Source organism: Pistacia vera, unplaced genomic scaffold, assembly GCF_008641045.1.
Source record: "Pistacia vera cultivar Batoury unplaced genomic scaffold, PisVer_v2 Contig729, whole genome shotgun sequence".
Lineage (NCBI taxonomy): Eukaryota > Viridiplantae > Streptophyta > Magnoliopsida > Sapindales > Anacardiaceae > Pistacia > Pistacia vera.
The window spans coordinates 25,708-45,668 of NW_022196589.1; the positions used below are offsets into that span (position 1 = coordinate 25,708).

Consider the following 19,961-nt stretch of genomic DNA (forward strand, 5'->3'; position numbering starts at 1 on the left):
AACAAAAGAGAAAGGAGAATCAAGAACAAAATTCACCACAGAGTTTGTTTTTACTTTTTCAATATGATTTATTTCTTGGATTCTACTCTTGTTCTTTTATTATGAACTAATTTTCTTAGGCTAAGACTAGGGTTAGTCTATTCATGGATCTGTGATCAATCTTTTACTCTTTGGTCAGTGAATGATTTTTCTAATGATGAGTTTATATTATGTGCTTAATGCTATTAGGAATCTGATCAATTTTTGATATAATTGTTTTGTGTGATTGAGACCGAGAGAAGATATCACATGAGTGCTCTAGTAATATAGGTCATGGATTAATTGGATATAGAGATATATGAATTGATACATGCAATAATCATAGGTAAGATTAACTTGTGCTGAAAGCTAGAGGATTTTATAAAGTTTAATACTCGTCTATTTCATTAAATCTATATAGAAATATCTAGGTTGTGAGATAGAAGTAGAATTAATATTGCTTGAGAAAGAATATCGATTAACCTAGGAAATCTCGTTGTCACATTAATTAAATAAATTCATTGACCATAGTAAATTGAGGGGTTCAGAGAAGTTATAAATGAGCTTGAAGTCTTAGCCGTTTTTTCTCATTGAATTCTTAATTTTAGTTTTACTGCAATTCATTTATAACATTTCAGCATTTAATATTTTCAGTTTTAAAGATCACCATTCTAAGTTTTGATTATCTAGATAAAGTTAAGACTAATTAATATTTCAGTACTTGTTTACACAATCCCTTGAGTACGATAACCTGTATTTTGTTATACTATATTACTTGAGATTAGTGCACTTGCTAGTAGTTGTTACAAACGACACAACAAGTTTTTCTATTCTATTTGGTTTGAGCCTACGAGCTCCATTAGGGTGCCTGAGCCCATCTCCCTCCTTTGTTTGGAGCATGCGTGCTCCCTTTTAGACGTTGTTCCCATCCTTTTGTCTAAAAAGATAGGTATACTTGTTTTGTTCTTCTCTAGATCTCTTTTAGGGGTATGTCTCTAGTTCTCTGTTTAATTTTTCTTCTTTTATGAAATTTACCTTTTTCCAAAAAAAATATAAACAAATAAATAAAAATTTGTTGCCTTTCAGGTAATCAAGGGAAATCAAAATTCATCGATAATTTCCCAAAATATAAACGTTTCAAGATAAAGAAGCATCAACAAAGAAAATCTAGCAATTTGTACACATGTATCACCAGTCCAGATTATAAATTAGCCAGTAAACAACCAGCCCTTTGTTTGTCAAATATAATTTACAGCTAAATTTTGCTTAATAAGACTCCCCTTTCTCAATACTCAATAATGTTTGAATTCCTGAAGTGGGCATGATTCAATTTGTTCAAGCTAAAGATTTATGTTAAGCCTGTATTTGATTAAAGAAACTGAGATGTAATGCAAGAAACCATTCGTAAAATGAAATGAGAAACCATGAAAGTTAAATGTAAACTGCATAAATATCCTCCTCAAGTGTAACTGGATCTACTACAACAACTCGTGAACCCTCTGGAAACTTTTTAGGCAACCTACAAAAGATAAAATGTGATATCCAAGGGCAAGCATTAGACAGGACACCAAAATAGAAGTTCATTCCAAAGATAAACAAAAGCATACAGAGAAAATATAATAACAAGATATTGAAGTCCAAACATGAAAATTGCAATGATAGGAAAGAAAAAAAAAATCTTATTGATCTTTGTTTAGGAATAACAGAGAGTAAAATCCATTTTAAATGAAACGCTGAAACAAATAGTACTCATTTCTGATATGGTAAATTCTTACTTATTCAGATATATTGTTAGCTGAAGTATCTCTTCATCTCTGATTATCCCTTAATTTTCAACACAGAAAATGAAATCAATAGCTGATAAGGCTGAATCGTATAAAAGAATGTGAAAGACATAAATCAAATCTTGTAAAAAAAAAATATAACAAATAAGTAGTTGCAAGAGCCAGGTGCCTAGTTAGTAAATACGGGTACGGTAAAAAAACGGTACGGGAATTTTACGGGTATAATACGGCAAATGGTAAAAAATACGTTTATAAAAATTCGGCCATAAAATTTGGGTACGAAAAAAATACGATACGGGTTTAATACGGTACATTGTCAATAATATGTTTTGAAAAATACGGAAATATCAATTTTAGTTTTAAATTTTTATGGATTACCTGGTTAAATAAACTTATTCTTTATGTTAAATAACCTTAAATAAGGTTAAATAATAATTATTATAAAAAATAACTGATATTCAAATTGTAGGTTTTAGACTCAAACACAATATTTAGCCAATGATTCTTTACTAATTTAAAACTTGATAAGTTTGATATTAAATGCAACTAATTTTAACTTCCCATTAATCCATTAAATTATATTAAATCAAGAACTAAAATTTTGTATCACAAATTTATATAAAATATTAGTGTTACAATACCCATAATATATGACTTTAATTGTTTATCATTTATTTATTTATTTTGATTCAATAAAAGTTAAGATTACTAGATTACTAGGTTGAATATCAGTTATTCTTTATAATAATTATTATTTAACTTTGTTTAAGGTTATTTAACATAAAGAATAAGATTATTTTAATATCATTAATTCAATCTAAAACCCCTTTTCCAATCACTTCCCTTACAAAAAAAAAACAATATAATTGTATTTTTATAATAATTATTATTAGGAAACCCATATATTTTTTGTTGGGTTAATTAGTATTTTATTTGGATTTCATAATCCCATGTTACTATACGTCACATATTGCTTTGGGATTCTGAATTTGGACAAAATAATTATATCTTGTCCCATTCCACTCTTCTTCTAACGGCTATTTAATTTCCACTGGTTTTTATTTCTTCTTCCCCATCAAAACGACATCGTTTCAATCAGCTTCATTTTTTTTCAATCATTCGCGTATAATTTGCGAATTATACGGATATCCCAAAAATTTGCAAATAATTCGGCACCCATTTAAAAAGTACGTAAATATGCATTTTATTTAATTTCCACTGGTTTTTATTTCTTCTTCCCCATCAAAACGACATCGTTTCAATCAGCTTTATTTTTTTTCAATCATTCGCGAATAATTCGCGTATAATTCGCGAATTATACAGATATCCCAAAAATTTGTGAATAATTCGACACGTATTTAAAAAGTATGTAAATATGTATTTTATACACGTTTTTACTAACTAGGGCCAGGTGTTCAAAACAAGCAAAAAAAAATTTTCAGAAAGAAAAGGAAGAGAAAGAGGTTAGGATTGTCATCATACTAACAAGTTTACAGTTCCTTTCTTCAGGATACAACTTTCTTTAACAAAATTTACAAAAAAGACAGTCCATATTTAATGATCATGGAACCCTACGCCTAAACCAGCAATTTAAATAAAATAACATAAGCGCAAGCCCCAATAAACAACTTTTTCTTTGCAATAATTAATGTCCCTTTACCTAGATGGAATATTTTTGTTGCCGGAAAAATTGATGAAGCAGGCTCAACAAGAGAAAGACCGGCTCTCAAAATTGGAAGAACCAGTAAAATTAAATAAAGCATAAGTAAACGGCTCTCAAAAGAAGGCTCAAGGCTCTGTTCCATCAGCTTCACATTACATGACGATGCCATAGCTGAATAAATTAGCATTTCGATCATAACTGATTTACTTGTTGAAATATTAACAGGAAGGGCCAAAGAAAGTTTAGAATTTTGACAAATTTTTTATATAGTTTTGTAAATAATGTAATTAAGTATACGGAACGATATTCAGACGCTGCACTGCCCTCAACTAGTTCATAGTTCAGATAGAAGATCATAGCTTACTCTTCTTCAAGAATTACAAATTACTCCCGGAGATGCATACTAATATGAAATGGTATTATATAAACATTTAGGAAATCTTTTAAAACTAATTTACAAATAATTAAATAAATTTACGAGTCAACAGGAATGACTTCTGCCCTGCAGGTGGTGCATTATGGATATGCTGAAACGGGCGGTAAATACTGATCGTTGTGGTGGGCTGAATTTATGCTCTAAACACGCTGCAAAGTAATTTATCTGAAAGTGATTATTAAAAATAAATAAAAAATAAACCTAAATAAGAAGGGTTTGTGATTTAAAAATATATATATATATATATTAAATAAAAGAGATGATCTAGGTTTCATTTTCTTTAATTATTGCTTCCACAAATAGAAGTTTACAGGAAATGTTCAAATCAAACATGAGATGAATTTATTGACCAATCCACACACGTAATGAAAATATTTAGAGAAGTCGAGGCTTATAAATGGGAAACTTGTAGCTGCAATTAGCAATAAGAACGCTGAGGTGTGTAATATCAATTTGTATCCAGAACTTTTTTGGGGTTTTAAAAGCAAAGGCGTACACTTGCACTTAGTTTGAATAAATCAAACACTACAGCACAGGCCTTGCTATATAAAACAAACTATCTACTTAGTTGTACCCATAATTTGATCTTCAATGTTGGGTATATTTTCATTTTTATGTTGCCTCTTCCGCCGTCGTCGTGGTGGGAGAAAGTTTGCTGGTAGAAAAAACAGGTTATCTGGTGAACATCACGGCAGAGGAAGAAGGAGATGAGGCGCCAGAGGAGCAAGTGCCTGTTAATACCATTTTTATCATATTGAATCATGTAATACTTTGTTTCTTAGGCTACCCAATGAAATAAGAATAGTTGCATTTACATGTTATTAAATTCCTAAAAGTATTGTGTGTACTTTTTTTTTTCTTTTTTTTTTAATCTTTGGGTGAGTTATCTATAAAGATTTTTCCTTTATGTAGACAATTCATTCAAACACTTATTAAACTGGTCATATTTTATGGAACATAAGATACATATCTAGCTAATTTTAAAATGACAAAGTAAAAATAATTTATCAAATATACCAAAGATTAATCTAATGCTTGCTTACACATTGATCAAACATATTAATCACTAAACTAATCACTACAAAATACCGGCTAACAAGTTAGTTTCTTAATCAACGACTTAAGTTATCATGTAAAGCAAATATAAGTACAAGCTAATTGAATTTGCATTTCTTACCTTGGTCAATTAGGCTTGTAGGATGTTCTGTGGGCCCCTGAGGATTGGGCAAACTCGACTGACAATTGTGCACGGATACCTCAGTTATTAAAAAAAAAAAAAAAAAAAAAAAAAAGGTTGCATTTTAAGATCATATAGGCCACCATTCTACCAAACAATTGAGATATGAAGTGGTAACAGGAGTTCTGTCCAATAATTCTACAACTAATTTACACAATCCAGAAGGTTCTGCTTCTGGTCATGCTTTGAAGCAAGCAAAGCTATAAAGCCAGTCACCCAATGGACGCAAGTAAAAACCCAAGAATGTTTTCAGAATTGTTCAAAGGCTCAATAAATCAAAATTGCAATGGATAACAACCAGGAATTAAGAATTGGATGCACCCACAATCGGGTGATAAATTTTATCTGCCACTTCAGATGATCTCTTATGTACCAAAGCTACGATCTCCTGCATCTCCAAGTCCAGGTACTATAAATCTGAAATTTACCATTCAGTATAGGTGTGAAACAAAAATTACAGCTGCAAAACAACACCCAGATTCTAAGCTAATTATGCATGAGAATAATTAGAAATACCAACCCTTTGTCATTGACAGTAGGATCGATGATTCCAGTGTAGACATAAAGCCTGAAAAAACCAAAAGCAAGCAACAGAAAAGGGTCAGGCTTTAGGAATAATCAAGTACATGAAACTTGAATATGAATATTATATTACCCAGGAAACTTCTCACTGAGCTTTTGAAGGGCTGGAGGAGCAGCCACAGCAGATATCTGTGAGACAGTAGTATCTGTAAGTAGTGAACTGAACGAAGAAGTGTAACTAAATAGGACTCTGTATTGTGTGTTGAAGTGAAGACTGAACAGAGCTTCAAAATCTATATAAGCTGAGCATTGACAACCAATATGTTGATTGTAATGCTTTTGCACATAAGTTTGACTCAGGAGGCCAATGTTTAAAATAGTCGTTAGACAACTAACTTTATTCAATAAAATTTGCAGGAACATTAAGATTTGTAGCAGAGCTACAATAATTTCCAAATCACAGCAAATAGTAGTCACGAAAACCGTCTGATCAACAATTCACTACTTTATACTGGCAATCAAAGATGCAAGCAACAGTATAACTTGTATAAATTACTTTGCAGCATTATAATTAGAGCAATGTTAGTTTTACAAAGACACATACAAAAGAGATATACAAAGATAATCCTCACCCTTGATTTTCATGATTTCTCTCTCTCTCTCTTTCTCTTTTTCCGTTTTTTCTTTGTTTTTTCTTCTGGATGATGTCACTTTGTAACCCACTTTGTATAGGTCTTTGTAAGGATAGCATTTTTCTTATAATTATGAAGAAATCATAGAATGCAGTATTGATAACGTTGCAATAATATCCACGAAATTATTTCTACAATAAAACACCTTCCTCACATGCCATATGCATCCTAATCATTTAGTAATAACAACTGTATATAAACTTTATTAGAAATACACAGAAGGATGTCAGGTAAGTATATACCACTCTAATTTGCTTGTTTTCAACTCCACGTTCTTTTAACAGGTTGACAGAGGCCACAATCGTTCCACCTGAAATTAATTAACATAAGTATTAATTTGAGGAAATAAACTAAGAAAATGAGGAAACAAACCACTAAATACCACACAATCCTAGACGACAACAATGACTTAACAATGTCTTTGGGTATGCTTACTAGTCAGAAGAAGTTGATATCCAGTTTGGAAGGGTAACATTAAATCTAAAGATAACTTTTGCTCAGATACCGTCATGCATTTTTCAACTTCAGAGAAAACAAAGAAACAAGAGAGAGAAAGCTATATGCTTAAATATGCTGAATGTGATGCAAGAATTTCCAGTCATTAGTAGGATAAATTTAACACCTGTTGCAAGCATAGGATCTACTACAAAAACTCGTGAGCCCTCCGGAAACTTTTCTGGCAACCTACAAAAGATACAACAAAATGTTTAAGGGCAACAATAAAGCGAACACCAATACAGAAGTTAACTCAAGGAAAAAACAAAACATGAAATTGAAGCCCTAACAGGTTTTCTACTGTAAAAATTTGTATTCATATGAAAATAAGAAATATTTTATAGATTATTGTTAACAGATATTAAAAACCGTTTAACACAAATACACTTGGTAAATATTCGCCATTTCTGTAATAGCAAATCCTTACTTATTCAGATATATTGTCGGCTGAAGTGTCTCTTCATCTCTGCTTATACCTTAGTTAGCAAGACAGAAAATAAAGCCATTAACTATTGATGCCAAACCACATAAAAGAATATGAAAAGACATCTCAAGTCTTGTACAATAGTTTAAAAAATGAAAAGTTGCAAGAACCAAAGGTGTTAAAACTTTCAGAAAAGAAAAAGAGTGGCAAGAGATTGGATGATCATCGTAACAACAAGCTTACAGTTTCAGATCTCAGGATACAACTTCTTCAACCACACTTTACAAATGACAGCCCATATTTAAAGATTGCTGGACCCTCTTAACTGTTAAACAAAGACAAGCCCCAATGTGCCCCTTCTACTTTGCAAGAATGAATGTTCCTTTACCTAGATGGAATGTTTTTGTCGCAGGCAAGATTGATGTTGCATGCTCAGCAAGAGCAAGACCAGCTCTCAGAATTGGAACAACCTGCAAAAATAAAAGAAAGCATAAGTGACACTCAGCAAAAAGCTCTTATCAATTTTGTGTTACATGACCATGAAATAAACTGAATCACTTTACATTTCGATCACAGCAGGTTAGTTTATAGAAATATAAACAGAGAGGACTGAACTTCTAAAAGCATCATCATAAAGTAGTTGTTTATAACCACCACAAGCTAGATAAATACGTATAATGCAGTGTACAAACATATAAAAAAGTAAAAAAAATAAGCACTTTAAAATTGCCACTAGATACTGACCGCTACAGGCTCTCTTGGGTCAACAAATTCAACTGAGGCAACACCCATAGGCGACTGAATTTCCCCTGTGACAGTAGGCTGACAGTGACAGAAAACACATATACATGAGAAAAGCATATCAAAGAAACTTTAGAAGTATAAACAAGTTTCTGCTAAGGAAGCAAAACTACATTTGTTTTCACAATCTTTAGTTCTGACACAGCCATTTAACTTATTTTTCTGGCTCCCAACAATGACATATAACTGAGATTGGCATTTTGCATGCAAGACATGAATACTGATAAGAAATGGCATCACATAAACAATTAGAAACCCATTCTTTATGAGGAAAATAAAAATATAGAACGGTAAAAATAACAGCTGAATAATGCGTAACTATACCAACTTACCAACCAATCCCTAGAAGCTTCATAAATAAGTAGCCTTCCCAACTCAGCCATTGCATTCCCTATGAAACAGAGGTCATATGAATATTAACATAACAACAAATAATAGAATAGTTAATTATTATAAACAAGTTGAAACAAGTCAGAAGACAACTATCTGGTTAATTACACGAAATAAATATATAAAATAAAATAAAAATACGCACTGAAAATGGGACAAGGAGTTTGTTCATTTCTGAGAACTGAAACCCAGTGCTTAATCAACGGATGCGGTGGCACAAATACCTGGAAATTCCATAACATAAAAACGGCACTTTTTAATTCTCAAAAGAGAAGAAGAAAATAGCAGAATAAGACAAGAATAGTTTGAGAACAGTAGTGTATAGTGAACAAACAAGCATTCGATCCTCGGAAATCGGCTTCTCTTCCGTGGCCATGTGCGACTTCACAGTAACAAAGCTACGGCGCCGAGTACACGAATACGAGATCTAAATAAAATTGTGTTCACAATTCAGGTTAAAATGAATCTAAGAAACAATTACGGCAGAAACAGAGAGAGAGCGTTTGAATTGTATCACCTTTTTGGGGTGATGACTGATAGAGGAGGGAAAGAGTTTAAGGAGGAGAGGAGAGCGAGGGTTTGGGGATTGAAACTGGAGATGACATGTGTCACCAAAACGCGGCGTATCGGTGGAGCACCGGAGAGTTATATTAATGCTGCACGCCATGCATCCGATGACTTCGATCTCTCGGGGAGCTGCAAGTGAGAGTGTTTGTGACAGATTGGGTTTCCGAATGTGTCATTTTCTTTGGATAAAATGGTGTTGCTACTGGCCCATGGGCTAATGATAGGTACATTCTTTGGCCCATGGTCTAGTCCGTACATTCATTGGCCCATGGGCTTCGTACATTCATTGGTCCATTGGGCCAGTGATCACGCCCTTAATAAAAAAAATAAAAAATCCGGGATTTTGGTAGAATCGATAGTCCTTTCTTTCTGCAATTTTTAATCAATCATGTCTCCGTTGCCAAAGAAGACAAATAACGCCACAGAGTTCCTGTGCCGCGGATGCAAGGCTGTTGGAATCGGCACCAAATATCGATGCCAGTAGTGCGATTTTGACATGCATGAACAAACCTGGCCCATAACCCTCTCCTCTTTCACGCACACTCAACACCAACTATAACTTGTCGTCCGGAAGGCAGAATCCACTCGCCAGATCGACCGCATCTGTGATGTGTGCCGCGACGGCGTTGAAGGGCTTTTCTATATGTGCAAGGAGTGTGAGTTTGACGTGCACCCGTTATGCAGTACGCACCGCACCGCACTGCATCCCCTGCACCCGTTGACGCTGCAACCATCTTCGTGTAGTAGGTGCGCAGTTTGTGGAGATGATTGTAGTAGTTCTTGGCGATATAGATGCGGGATTTGTAGTGTTGATATTCATATCGAGTGTTTTTTATCAGCGTCTGATGCGTCAACGTCTAGAGGTTGTCCTCCGTATTCTATGGTTCAGTTGCTTTGAATCTTTGAATCTTTGGTACCCTTCTTTGCCTGCATATATCCTTCGTATTTGTGTTCTCGTGATGCTGATTCTTCCGATACGTATCCTGTTCCTTATACTCGTGATACTGATTCTTTCAATACTCATCCTGCTCCTCTTATGGTGCATATGCTTCGGATAATCCGTATTTGTATGGTGCATATGCTTCGCATGATGTGGTAAATAAGGCGGCGGCAGTGTTCGGGGTTGTCCTTAGGGGTGGACATTCTTGGATTAAACAGTTCAGTGATTTCCGAGAATAATTCCGAAATATTCCAGGCAGTTTGTTTTTACGTGATTGGTGGTTTGCTGATTATGTTATTCTTAAATATTATTAATTTTTTATTATACATATAATTAACGTAATATTTGCTATTCCTAGATTTTTAGATTTTTATTTTAAGTGGTTTTATTACCATCAGCCGGAGTTTCTCAATCCACCTAGAGAGTATTTAAAATTTTACTTTTTTATTCATAAATATTTAATACATTAATACATTGTTCATGTGAATGTACTATAGTTTCCATTTTATAATTTAATTTTTCTTTTGTCTCAACATATTTTAAATACTCTATCCGCTATGATATTTGTTTTTTTGGAAAATTATATTAAATAATCTTAGCCCTATTCCATAATTTCAAACTAGAAGAATACCCTTAAAAACCCAAAGGATGTTGAAGAATGAGCTGCTTTCAAGTAGTTAGCCGTTAGTTTGTTATGAAGTTAGTTACTTAGTTTTTTAGTTAGTTAATGTTTGTTAAGTCTGTTATAAGATGATTGCTCAATATAAACATACACTGCTATAACTCTGATTCCCAATTTAATGAATTCGATATCATTTTTCATTTCTAAATTAGTTTCATCATGATATCAGAGCATTTTTGCTTTCTCTAAATACAAACTTGTTCTTTTCTCCTAAAATTCTTCTTCATTGTTACTGCTTTATGTGCTACGTCAATGGCGACCTTGACCTCCAATTTAGCATAAGATCTATCTAATCCCTTTTATCTTCATCCTAATGAAAATCTTATTGTTGTACTTGTTTCTCCCGTTCTTAATGGTCCCAATTATCATACTTGGGCCTGACATAAGATGGTATTATTATCCAAAAACAAGTTGAAGTTTATCGATGGCTCCATTAAAGCTCCTCCAACCATCGATTCTTTCTTCTCTACCTGGGAAAGATGCAATACTATGGTACTTTCTTGGCTCACTCATTCTCTTTCATCATCCATTACTAGTAGCATTTTATGGATTGATAAAGCTTATGATGTATGAGATGATCTTCAAAAAGGGTTTTCACAAGGAGATATTTTTAGGATCTCATATTTGCAAGAAGGGATTTATAGCTTTAAACCAGTGGATTGAAGTGTTACTAATTACTTTACCGAATTAAAGATTCTTTGGGATGAGTTGAAAAACTTAAGGCCACTTCCTACATGTACTTGTACAACACATTGACTACTTTCAAGAATTATCAGAACAATGATTATGTCATTCGATTTCTCAAAGGTTTTAGTGATCAATTTGCTGTTGTTAGATCTCAAATCATGCTCATGGATCCACTTCCTTCAATCAATAAAGTCTTTTCTTTAGTTTTGCAACAAGAAAGGCAGATGAGTTTGGGAGTTGCTAAAGTGTTTGTTCATAAAGCTGCCAAAGAGAATTCTCAAGCTAACAAATCACAGAACACTTGGAAGTTTAATTCATCAAGGTCACAGAACAATGGAGATAATCGGTTTTGCACATTCTGTGGCAAACCGAGACATATTGTTGAAACTTGCTATAAGAAGCATGGTTTTCCATCTGCTTAGAAGTCCAAAAGTCATAATCCCACTGCTTATAATGTAATTGCAGAACAGAATGGCACAGATCTTCCTATGCAATCTAATGTTTCTGTCAAGAATCAAGGGGGTTGTGGTGTTTCTTTCACTTAAGATCAATATCACCAATTGCTTGCTTTGCTCCAATCATCTAATTCTGAGCAATCATCCCATGTGACTAACCAAGTTGTTGTTTCTCAGCCTCAGCCAACCCTTACTTCTCATTTTTCTTCTTCAGTTTCAGGTTGCCATTTTACTTTAACCTGCTCTAAATCTCCATTATGGATTGTACATACAGGGGCAACAGATCACATTGCCCATTCTTTGTCTTCCTTTGATAGCTATAAACAAATCAAACCAATCTTAGTCACATTACCGAATGGTTCCAAAAACACTGCTCAATATTCTGGGGTTGTAAATCTCACTAACAAGTTAGTTCTTATAGATTAACTCTATATTCCTGATTTTTATTTTTAATCTGATAAATGTTACAAAGTTGACCTCCTCACTTAATTGTTGCCTAAGCTTCCAACGTTCTTATTGTTTAATCCAAGATCTAACTTTGTGGAAAATGATTGGTTTAGTTAAAGTGCATGATGGCCTATATGAAATGCAAAATATCCTGTTTTTGCAGCCAGTTTTTCACAATCTCCTTTTGTTTCTTTAGATTCAAGTACTGCATTGTTTGAGATTTGGCATTATAGACTTGGCCATATATTTGATTCTAGAATGAAATACTTAGCTCCTTGTATTCCTGGCCTTAAATTTCATGACAATAAAGTTTGTACCATTTGTCATTTGGCTAAACAACCGAGGTTACCTTTTTCTGTGAGTCATTCCAAAACTTCTAAATGCTTTAATATGATTCATCTTGATATTTGGGGTCTCTATTCAATATGTTTTGTTCATGATCATTGATTTTTCTTAACTATCATGGATGACTATTCTAGATTTACATGGATTTACTTGCTTAAACAAAAATTTGAAGTTAGGCAGCTAGTTCAGTTTTTTTTTTTTTACTCTCATAGAAACTCAATTTTCAGCTAAAATAAAAACCATTTGTATTGATAATGGTGTTGAATTTGTAATGCCTCTCATCAAACATCCAGTGTTGAGACACCTCAACAAAATGGTGTGGTGGAACGAAAATACTAGCACATCATGAATGTTGCTAGGTCCTTACTATTTCAGTCTAATTTGCCCAAAGTGTGTTGGAACTATGCAGTACTTCATGCTATTCACCTCATCAATAGACTTCCTTCTCCTATCTTGCAATACAGATCACCATTTGAGCTTCTATATCATAAATCACCTCACTATGATTCTTTAAAAATATTTGACTGCTTGTGTTTTGCTTCAACTTTACAAGCTCACATAACCAAATTTGATTTTAGAGCCAAGAATTGTCTTTTTCTTGGATTCCCATCTGTTACTAAAGGTTTTGTTCTATTAGACCTTCATTCTAGAGAAATTTTTCTCTCTCGAAATGTTTTCTTTTGCAAATATATTTTTCCTTTTTCCAAAGCTACGGATAATTTTGTTCCCTTACCTCAGAATTCAACCTTTTTAGACCCCGATCTTTGTCCTACTAATGACACTTCCTTATCTGAATCACCTTCATTATCAACTGGTAACATTCCTTCTGCTAATTCCCTTGTTACCTCTTCCTCTCCTGTTATACCACATGTCCGTAGCTCTCGAAGACTGAGAAAGCCTCCCTCATATTTAAATGATTATCATTGCATTATGGTCATTGCACCTGAATCCTCTTTCCATCAGTCAGGTACTCTTTACCCCTTATCCTCTGTTCTCTCTTATTCTAAACTTTCGCCAAATCAGCTTCACTTTACAAACTAACAATATTTCATTAATTCCAAATATTCTTACATTCTCGTCTCTTAATTGACTTGGACTCTTTGCAATCTTCGTAATATATCAAAGAGTAAGCGACTAAGCGGCATGCTCCTACCCGAGGTTAAGCAAAATGGCAAGTTGTTACCCTAGTTTCATTTATTCCAGATTCCCATCCTTAAAATAACACTATTAGCTACTGTTAAATTTTGACACAGGTGCAGAGACTGCAATTACCGAATTGCCCTTCCATCTTCCTCTTCTTCTTAATCTCCCCATTCTTCTTCTTTTACCCATTCTTCCTTTCTCATCTCTTAACTAGCGTGGGCACTGGAAACTTCGCAATAATGTTTGCTACCTCTGCATCAAAAACCGATGCTTCCCTCACTCTCACCAAAATCTCTAGCTTGAATGCCCTTTTCTGTCTTTGCCTCAACCCATCTCCTACTTCCAATTGAACTGCAAATCTTCCACACAACTGGCAAATGGATGCATTTCCAAATACCTCTTTTATTTAGTCTCTTTATTTCTTTCCAATTTTTCATCATTCTAATCAAATTTCTCCATCTCAATCAAATTCCTACCCAGTCCCGTTCTCAGCAACTCAACTAGTTTCTTTACCAACCCCTGTTTCAACATTGCCTCAATTGCCTTCTCTGTCGCACTTCTTCGCACAGCAGATTGCACGACTTTTGTGCTTCCCCTTCTGCAGATTTGCGTTTCGCGTCGCCATTGCTTCTAGTCATCTCGAGCTGCTCCATTACACAATCTGCATGACATCTCACTAGCGCATGACCTATGAGCGATGCTGCCTCTCGCGCTTGCCAACCAACGCGCGACGTCGCCTCTCGCGCTCGACAACCAACGCCAATACCTAGGTCAGCCTCTTGCTTTTGGTTGTGTGCTAATTTTGGTTGTGTTGGGTGTTGAGTTTGTGGTGGTTTGTGGTTGGATTTTTGAGTGATTTGGTGGTGGTTGTTTGGTCTAGACAGGGATGACGTTGGGGTTTAGAAGGATTGTGAGGGTGGTGGATTGGTGCAATGGCGGTGGGTGGTGATGGTGGTGACTAAGGGTTTCGGTCGTGATGGTATTGAAAGGCGATGGCTGGATGGTGGTGTTGATGGTGGCCGGGTGCGAGAGATGTTTTTGCAGTAAATGAAAATATTTGTTGATGCGTGATTTTGACACCAATGACTCGCATATGCATATGCAAAGTGTTAAACAGTTCTTAGAAATTACACGTGAGTGATTATATGAGAGCTAATCAATATAGTTCTTAGAAATTACACGTGAGTGATTATATGAGAGCTAATCAATATAATTGAGCGTAAAGACAAAATAAGAAATCATTTTTAAAGTGGTTCGGATACTTAAAGTGATTCCTGCATCCACTTTTTCTTCTATATATGAGAGATTACAAGAGGTTGTGTATAGCGAACAGCAAGCAAAGGTACAATAACTTATTATTCAGAGAGAATATCAAGTTAGTCTCTTTCTCGTAGGTTATCTTTGCTCTGAAAATAAAGATTACAATCAGAATTAGAGTACAAGATCAGAATCCGGAAAATGAGAGGGTGAGTCCTCTATTTATAGTTGAGGAATTCAAGATAATGATTACAAGTCTGCAAGTAGGTAGGTGTCGTGCAAGTCCTTCCTTGCCTCCCATTGGCTACTAACTTAGGAAATATCCTCAAATTATCTGGGGTTTGAATAGGTGTGTGGCCCTCAGTCACTCATAGATAAAACCTGAATCTACTAAGCCTGTGATAGCCATATTCTTTTTGTCATGGGGCAATGTAAAAACTCATAGATGGCAGAAAGCCTTCCTAAATTGTGATTAGTGATTGCTGATATAAGCCGTGATTTTTTAGGCATAACAATATTAAATATAAGAAATGATCATTTTAGCATTTAATTATCAAAAGAAAGGAAACAAAGATATTTTAAGGGTGTGAATCTGGAATAATTGAAATCAGGGGTACCAACTTGTCATTTCACTGAACCTCGGTTGGGAACACGTCGTTTACTCTATATCGTACTTAATAACCCACATACATCAAATGAATCGTCTTTATTGTATAAAACAAATCGATCAATATCCATAACTTGCAAAATTGTTGGACGACCAACACGTCTTCATAAATATGAGTGTTGTTTAGTTTTACCTACGAAAGAATTTGATAGTTGCAGGAGTGTTTTTGGGGCTTGACTTCATTAAAAACAAGTGATCCCACATGCCTCATGCATAAGCATCTCTAATGAATCGTCTTTTTCACGTAAAACATTTCTAGCAGTATCGTTGGGGCAACAAGATTCGTGAATATTATTCTTTATTTAACCAGTTTCGTTCTATCTGTTTCCGGCAGCAAAAGTTTCAAAGATATTAAGTTTCCATTACCAGATACAACCACTATGCAGCACTTTACCCATCCAAGCCATTTATTATACAAGGTAAATTACGACCAAGAATACTTGTGTAATGGATGCAATACTAAAGGAGCTCGCACAAGATATCGATGCAATTTGTGTGATTTTGATCTGCATGAATACTGTGCCACCTGCCCCACGGCTCTCTCCTCTTTCATGCATCCACAACACCAACTCGACCTCCTTGTCCGCACGCCAGAAGACTCTCTCCAGAACCCATCTCGTTTCTGCCATGTGTGTCGCGAAAACATCGGAGCCCTCTTCTATAGGTGCAACTACTGTGAGTTTAACTTGCATCCAATATGCACCCAGTTCCCTCAGCAACTGCGCCACGTGTTACACCCGGACCACCCGTTGACGCTGCAGCCTTCTTCGTCTGGTTTGTGCATGGTTTGTAAAAGAGAGTGCAGTTTTTGGCGCTACAGGTGTGGGATCTGTTGTTTTGATATCCATTTCGAGTGTGTTTCAGCTTCCTGTGGTGCGTCAAAGTCAACGTCTGGGTCAGTCCTGCAATCAAATCCTCTTGCATCGGCAGCACCACCGCCTGGCTATGGTCCTTATGGACCTTATTGTTATGGTTATTTTGGTGGCCCTTCTGGGTTCAGTCCGTACTATAACATGTATCATCATAATCAGCATGGGCATATTAATTATCTGCCTCACAGTGGTGGTGAGGTTGGTCCAAGACCAAGTGGTGCTCGCAAAATAATTTACCAGATTGTGGCGAGCCTAACTGCTACAGTAATTGCCGATATGGTGTTTGGACTATAAGGTTTTTTATTTTCAACATGAACTCCTATGGAATAATCTGATTGTAAGATTTGTTGTGTTTATTTGATCAGTTCTCTCTTTCATAGTCTGAGTGCTGGCATTCTCTTGAATAAATATCACTTAATATCCTACTTCTTTGTTCCTACGGTTTAGGCAACTCGTTTTCGTTATCCAATTGCGTGAATTATGAAAACCCTTACCTCTCTTCTNATGATAAAAAAAAATATAATTAACTATTTTACATGGATGGTTGGATTTAGATATACTAATTAGATTTGAGTTTTACAGTTTAAAATACTTAAATAATATAAAATAAGGGGTATTCTAATATTTTAAATAAAAAAATACTTAAATCACTAAGTAGTAGTAAAAAATAACAAAAAGAAATTTTATGAGTTTCTAAATTTGAGAGTGACCACTGAAGAACTTACATGGTCGTCAATTTTAAAATTTTAGTAGATTAGTTGAGGTGTTCCTCAGTCATTCAAAAGATAAAAATAGAAATAAAGAAATATTTATTAAATTCAAGAAAGATACATCTTAATAATTTAAAATACAAAATATAGATCATGCAAGCAAGCTGGCCAGATACTTGGTCACCAAAAAAAAAAAATTAAAATAAAACAGTATTATGTAAATATTTATTAAATTCACGAATGATAGACTGAATAATTTAAAATACAAAATATAGATCTTATGTGACGAACGAAACGATTTGAGTGAATAAGGGTTTCCTTTGGTTGGTTTTTGGGAATACTACTTTTAGCATTCTCTAAAAAGTTAAACAGTAAAATACCAAAAAAACTCACAATATTATTCAACTTTTTTTAAATCCCTTAAATTTGTTAATTTAATTAAATAGCTCTAAATATTTTTAAAAAAATTATAAAAACACCCTAACAATCCACATTTATCAAATTTCGGTGACCACTGCCAAAAAATGGTCAGCTGTCCGTATTTGAGGGTGAGTTGGAGGTGTTTTTATTAACTTTTAATATTTTATTATAGGAGGTATTTTGTAAAAAAACAAACATAAGGGGTATTTTAAGTTTATAAATCTTACATCATAATACCCGTTTAATTCAACTTTTTTTCAAAAAAAAACTTTTTTCAAAAGCACAAAATTATGAACAAAAGGAGCCAAGGTCTTTCCCTTTAACTGCACGTTAACTTTGTCACATTTAGCGTTATTTTAAAAACAATACGCTTGATTTTTGTTTTGCTAGANGTTATCCAATTGCGTGAATTATGAAAACCCTTACCTCTCTCCTTGTGTTAACATGACAACCCCTTTAATTATTGGAGTTAATTATAGGGTTTTGTGCTCGAGTTACGAGAAGAGACAATTAATATAGGGCGTTGGGTTAGTTATGGGGTTTTATGTTCGAGTCCAAGGGGAGATAATTACCAGATTCACAAACAAACAAAAAAAAAAAAAAAAAAAAAAAAAAATCCTTAAGAAGGTAGGTTGAATTTGGCCTCAAACAATTCTTTCACAAGAATAAGGCTAATCTGAAGTCAAATCTAACCTTATAGAGCGCCAATTAACTGTAGGATATCTCTAATTGGAAGACTTGAAATTTGTGCCTTCGTTTTTTTTAAGTATTTTAGTAGTATATTGTACCTAAATTGATAATTTCCCATTTAACAAGAGATAGGTCTAATATTCCAACCCAAAACTGACGAATCTTTTTATTTATTTGTACTACGTATCATTGACGAAGACTCTGTAGCTAAAATTACTGTCTTTATTTAATTTTCAACTAAATGGCACAGCAATGAGTCATTGAAGAAGACTTCACTATTCATTTCGTTATCAAGGACCTTGATATTCCTCTCTCATTCTAATATGATTATTCATACAAAATTTGGTTTAATAAAGTAACATAATCTTACCTTAATCCTGTAAATATATTTGATGAGTGGGCTAGTGGCCCTATTCAAATTTTTTTTTTTTTTTTTAATAAACTCCTTAATTGTATTGAAAAGAATAATAAAAAATACAGCCTAAAAGAGGAGACACCCTTTCAAGCTATCACCCTTGGGCAGGCCCAAGAAAACTATACAAAGACCGAAAATAAAAACAAGGATATACAATCCTTTACCAGAAATCCCAAATAAAACAGGCTCAAAAGGCTAAAATAAAAGGAAGCCAGCAGGCCCACCCGACTGCATCCCTTTCTTCTAAACTTTCTACTAAAGCCCATAAGGCCTTGCCCAAAAGGGTCTAAGAAGCTGTACCACATAACAGCAGGCTTCAGGCCCAAAAACATACTCCCTGCCCAGCCCATAGAAAGTCTATTCACCGCCCAGATCCAAAACATCTTCAGCCCGTCAAGCAACAGGTTCCTTAGCCAGCATAGGCCCAATTAACATGCTGAATGGTCCAAAGCCCATTTCATTAATTAAGATTTTGGTTTGGATTTTGTTTGTCATTTTTTAAAGTTTCAAAATAAAAAACAAACTAAACCAGTGAAAAATAAGTTTGGGTTTTGTTTGTCATTTTTTAAAGTTCAAATGTTTAAAAGCCTATTTCATTAACTAATACTTTGGTTTATAAATTATAAGTATGGAGTTAATAAGTTTGGGGTAACATTTAAGTTTGAAACTGTGCCACTTGCTGCACCCGAACCAACCTTTGACGCTGCAGCCTTCTTCGTCTGGTTGGTGCATGGTTTGTGAAAATGAGTGTAGTTCTTGGCGCTACAGGTGTGGGATCTGTTGTTTTGACTTTTGATATCCATTTCGAGTTTGTTTCAACTTTCTGCCAGTCCTGAAATCACATCCTCCTCCAGCTCCACCTCAGGTCCCATATTTTGGTTATGTTTATGGTGGTGGCCCTTCTGGTTCAGCCCGAACTATAACATGTATCATCATAATTATATGCAGCATTGCTATGGCGGTGAGGTTGGTCCTCCAAGACGAAGTGGTTTTTACAGAATAATTATGTACCAGATTGTGGGAAGCCTAACTGCTGGAATAATTGCCAATGTGGTGTTTGGATTATAATTTTTTTTTTTTATCTTTTTATGTTGATCCCCATAGGAACTTCAACTCTTCCCTTTAATAAAATATTTCACACCCCTCATTCGATTCGGTAATACATCCTGCTTCTTCAGAGTAGCTCATTGTTATTTCGTTCC

General features: G+C 34.4%; 2 protein-coding genes across 2 annotated transcripts; one reads left to right on the forward strand and one right to left on the reverse strand.

The window, feature by feature from the left end:
- Window positions 1-5,278: 5,278 nt before the first annotated feature.
- On the reverse strand, window positions 5,279-9,200 carry LOC116114985 (uracil phosphoribosyltransferase). The gene is made up of 12 exons (XM_031401124.1): window positions 8,980-9,200; window positions 8,797-8,889; window positions 8,608-8,686; window positions 8,405-8,463; window positions 8,016-8,093; window positions 7,660-7,741; window positions 7,275-7,323; window positions 6,975-7,036; window positions 6,595-6,662; window positions 5,794-5,849; window positions 5,659-5,706; window positions 5,279-5,555 (listed from the first exon to the last, which is right to left on the reverse strand). Exons 1-12 carry the CDS (start codon window positions 9,127-9,129, stop codon window positions 5,504-5,506), a joined length of 876 nt encoding a protein of 291 aa, XP_031256984.1. The 5' UTR covers window positions 9,130-9,200; the 3' UTR covers window positions 5,279-5,503.
- A 6,828-nt stretch (window positions 9,201-16,028) lies between these two features.
- On the forward strand, window positions 16,029-16,944 carry LOC116114953 (diacylglycerol kinase theta). The gene has a single exon (XM_031401084.1). It carries the CDS (start codon window positions 16,033-16,035, stop codon window positions 16,816-16,818), a length of 786 nt encoding a protein of 261 aa, XP_031256944.1. The 5' UTR covers window positions 16,029-16,032; the 3' UTR covers window positions 16,819-16,944.
- The last annotated feature ends 3,017 nt before the right edge of the window (window positions 16,945-19,961 follow it).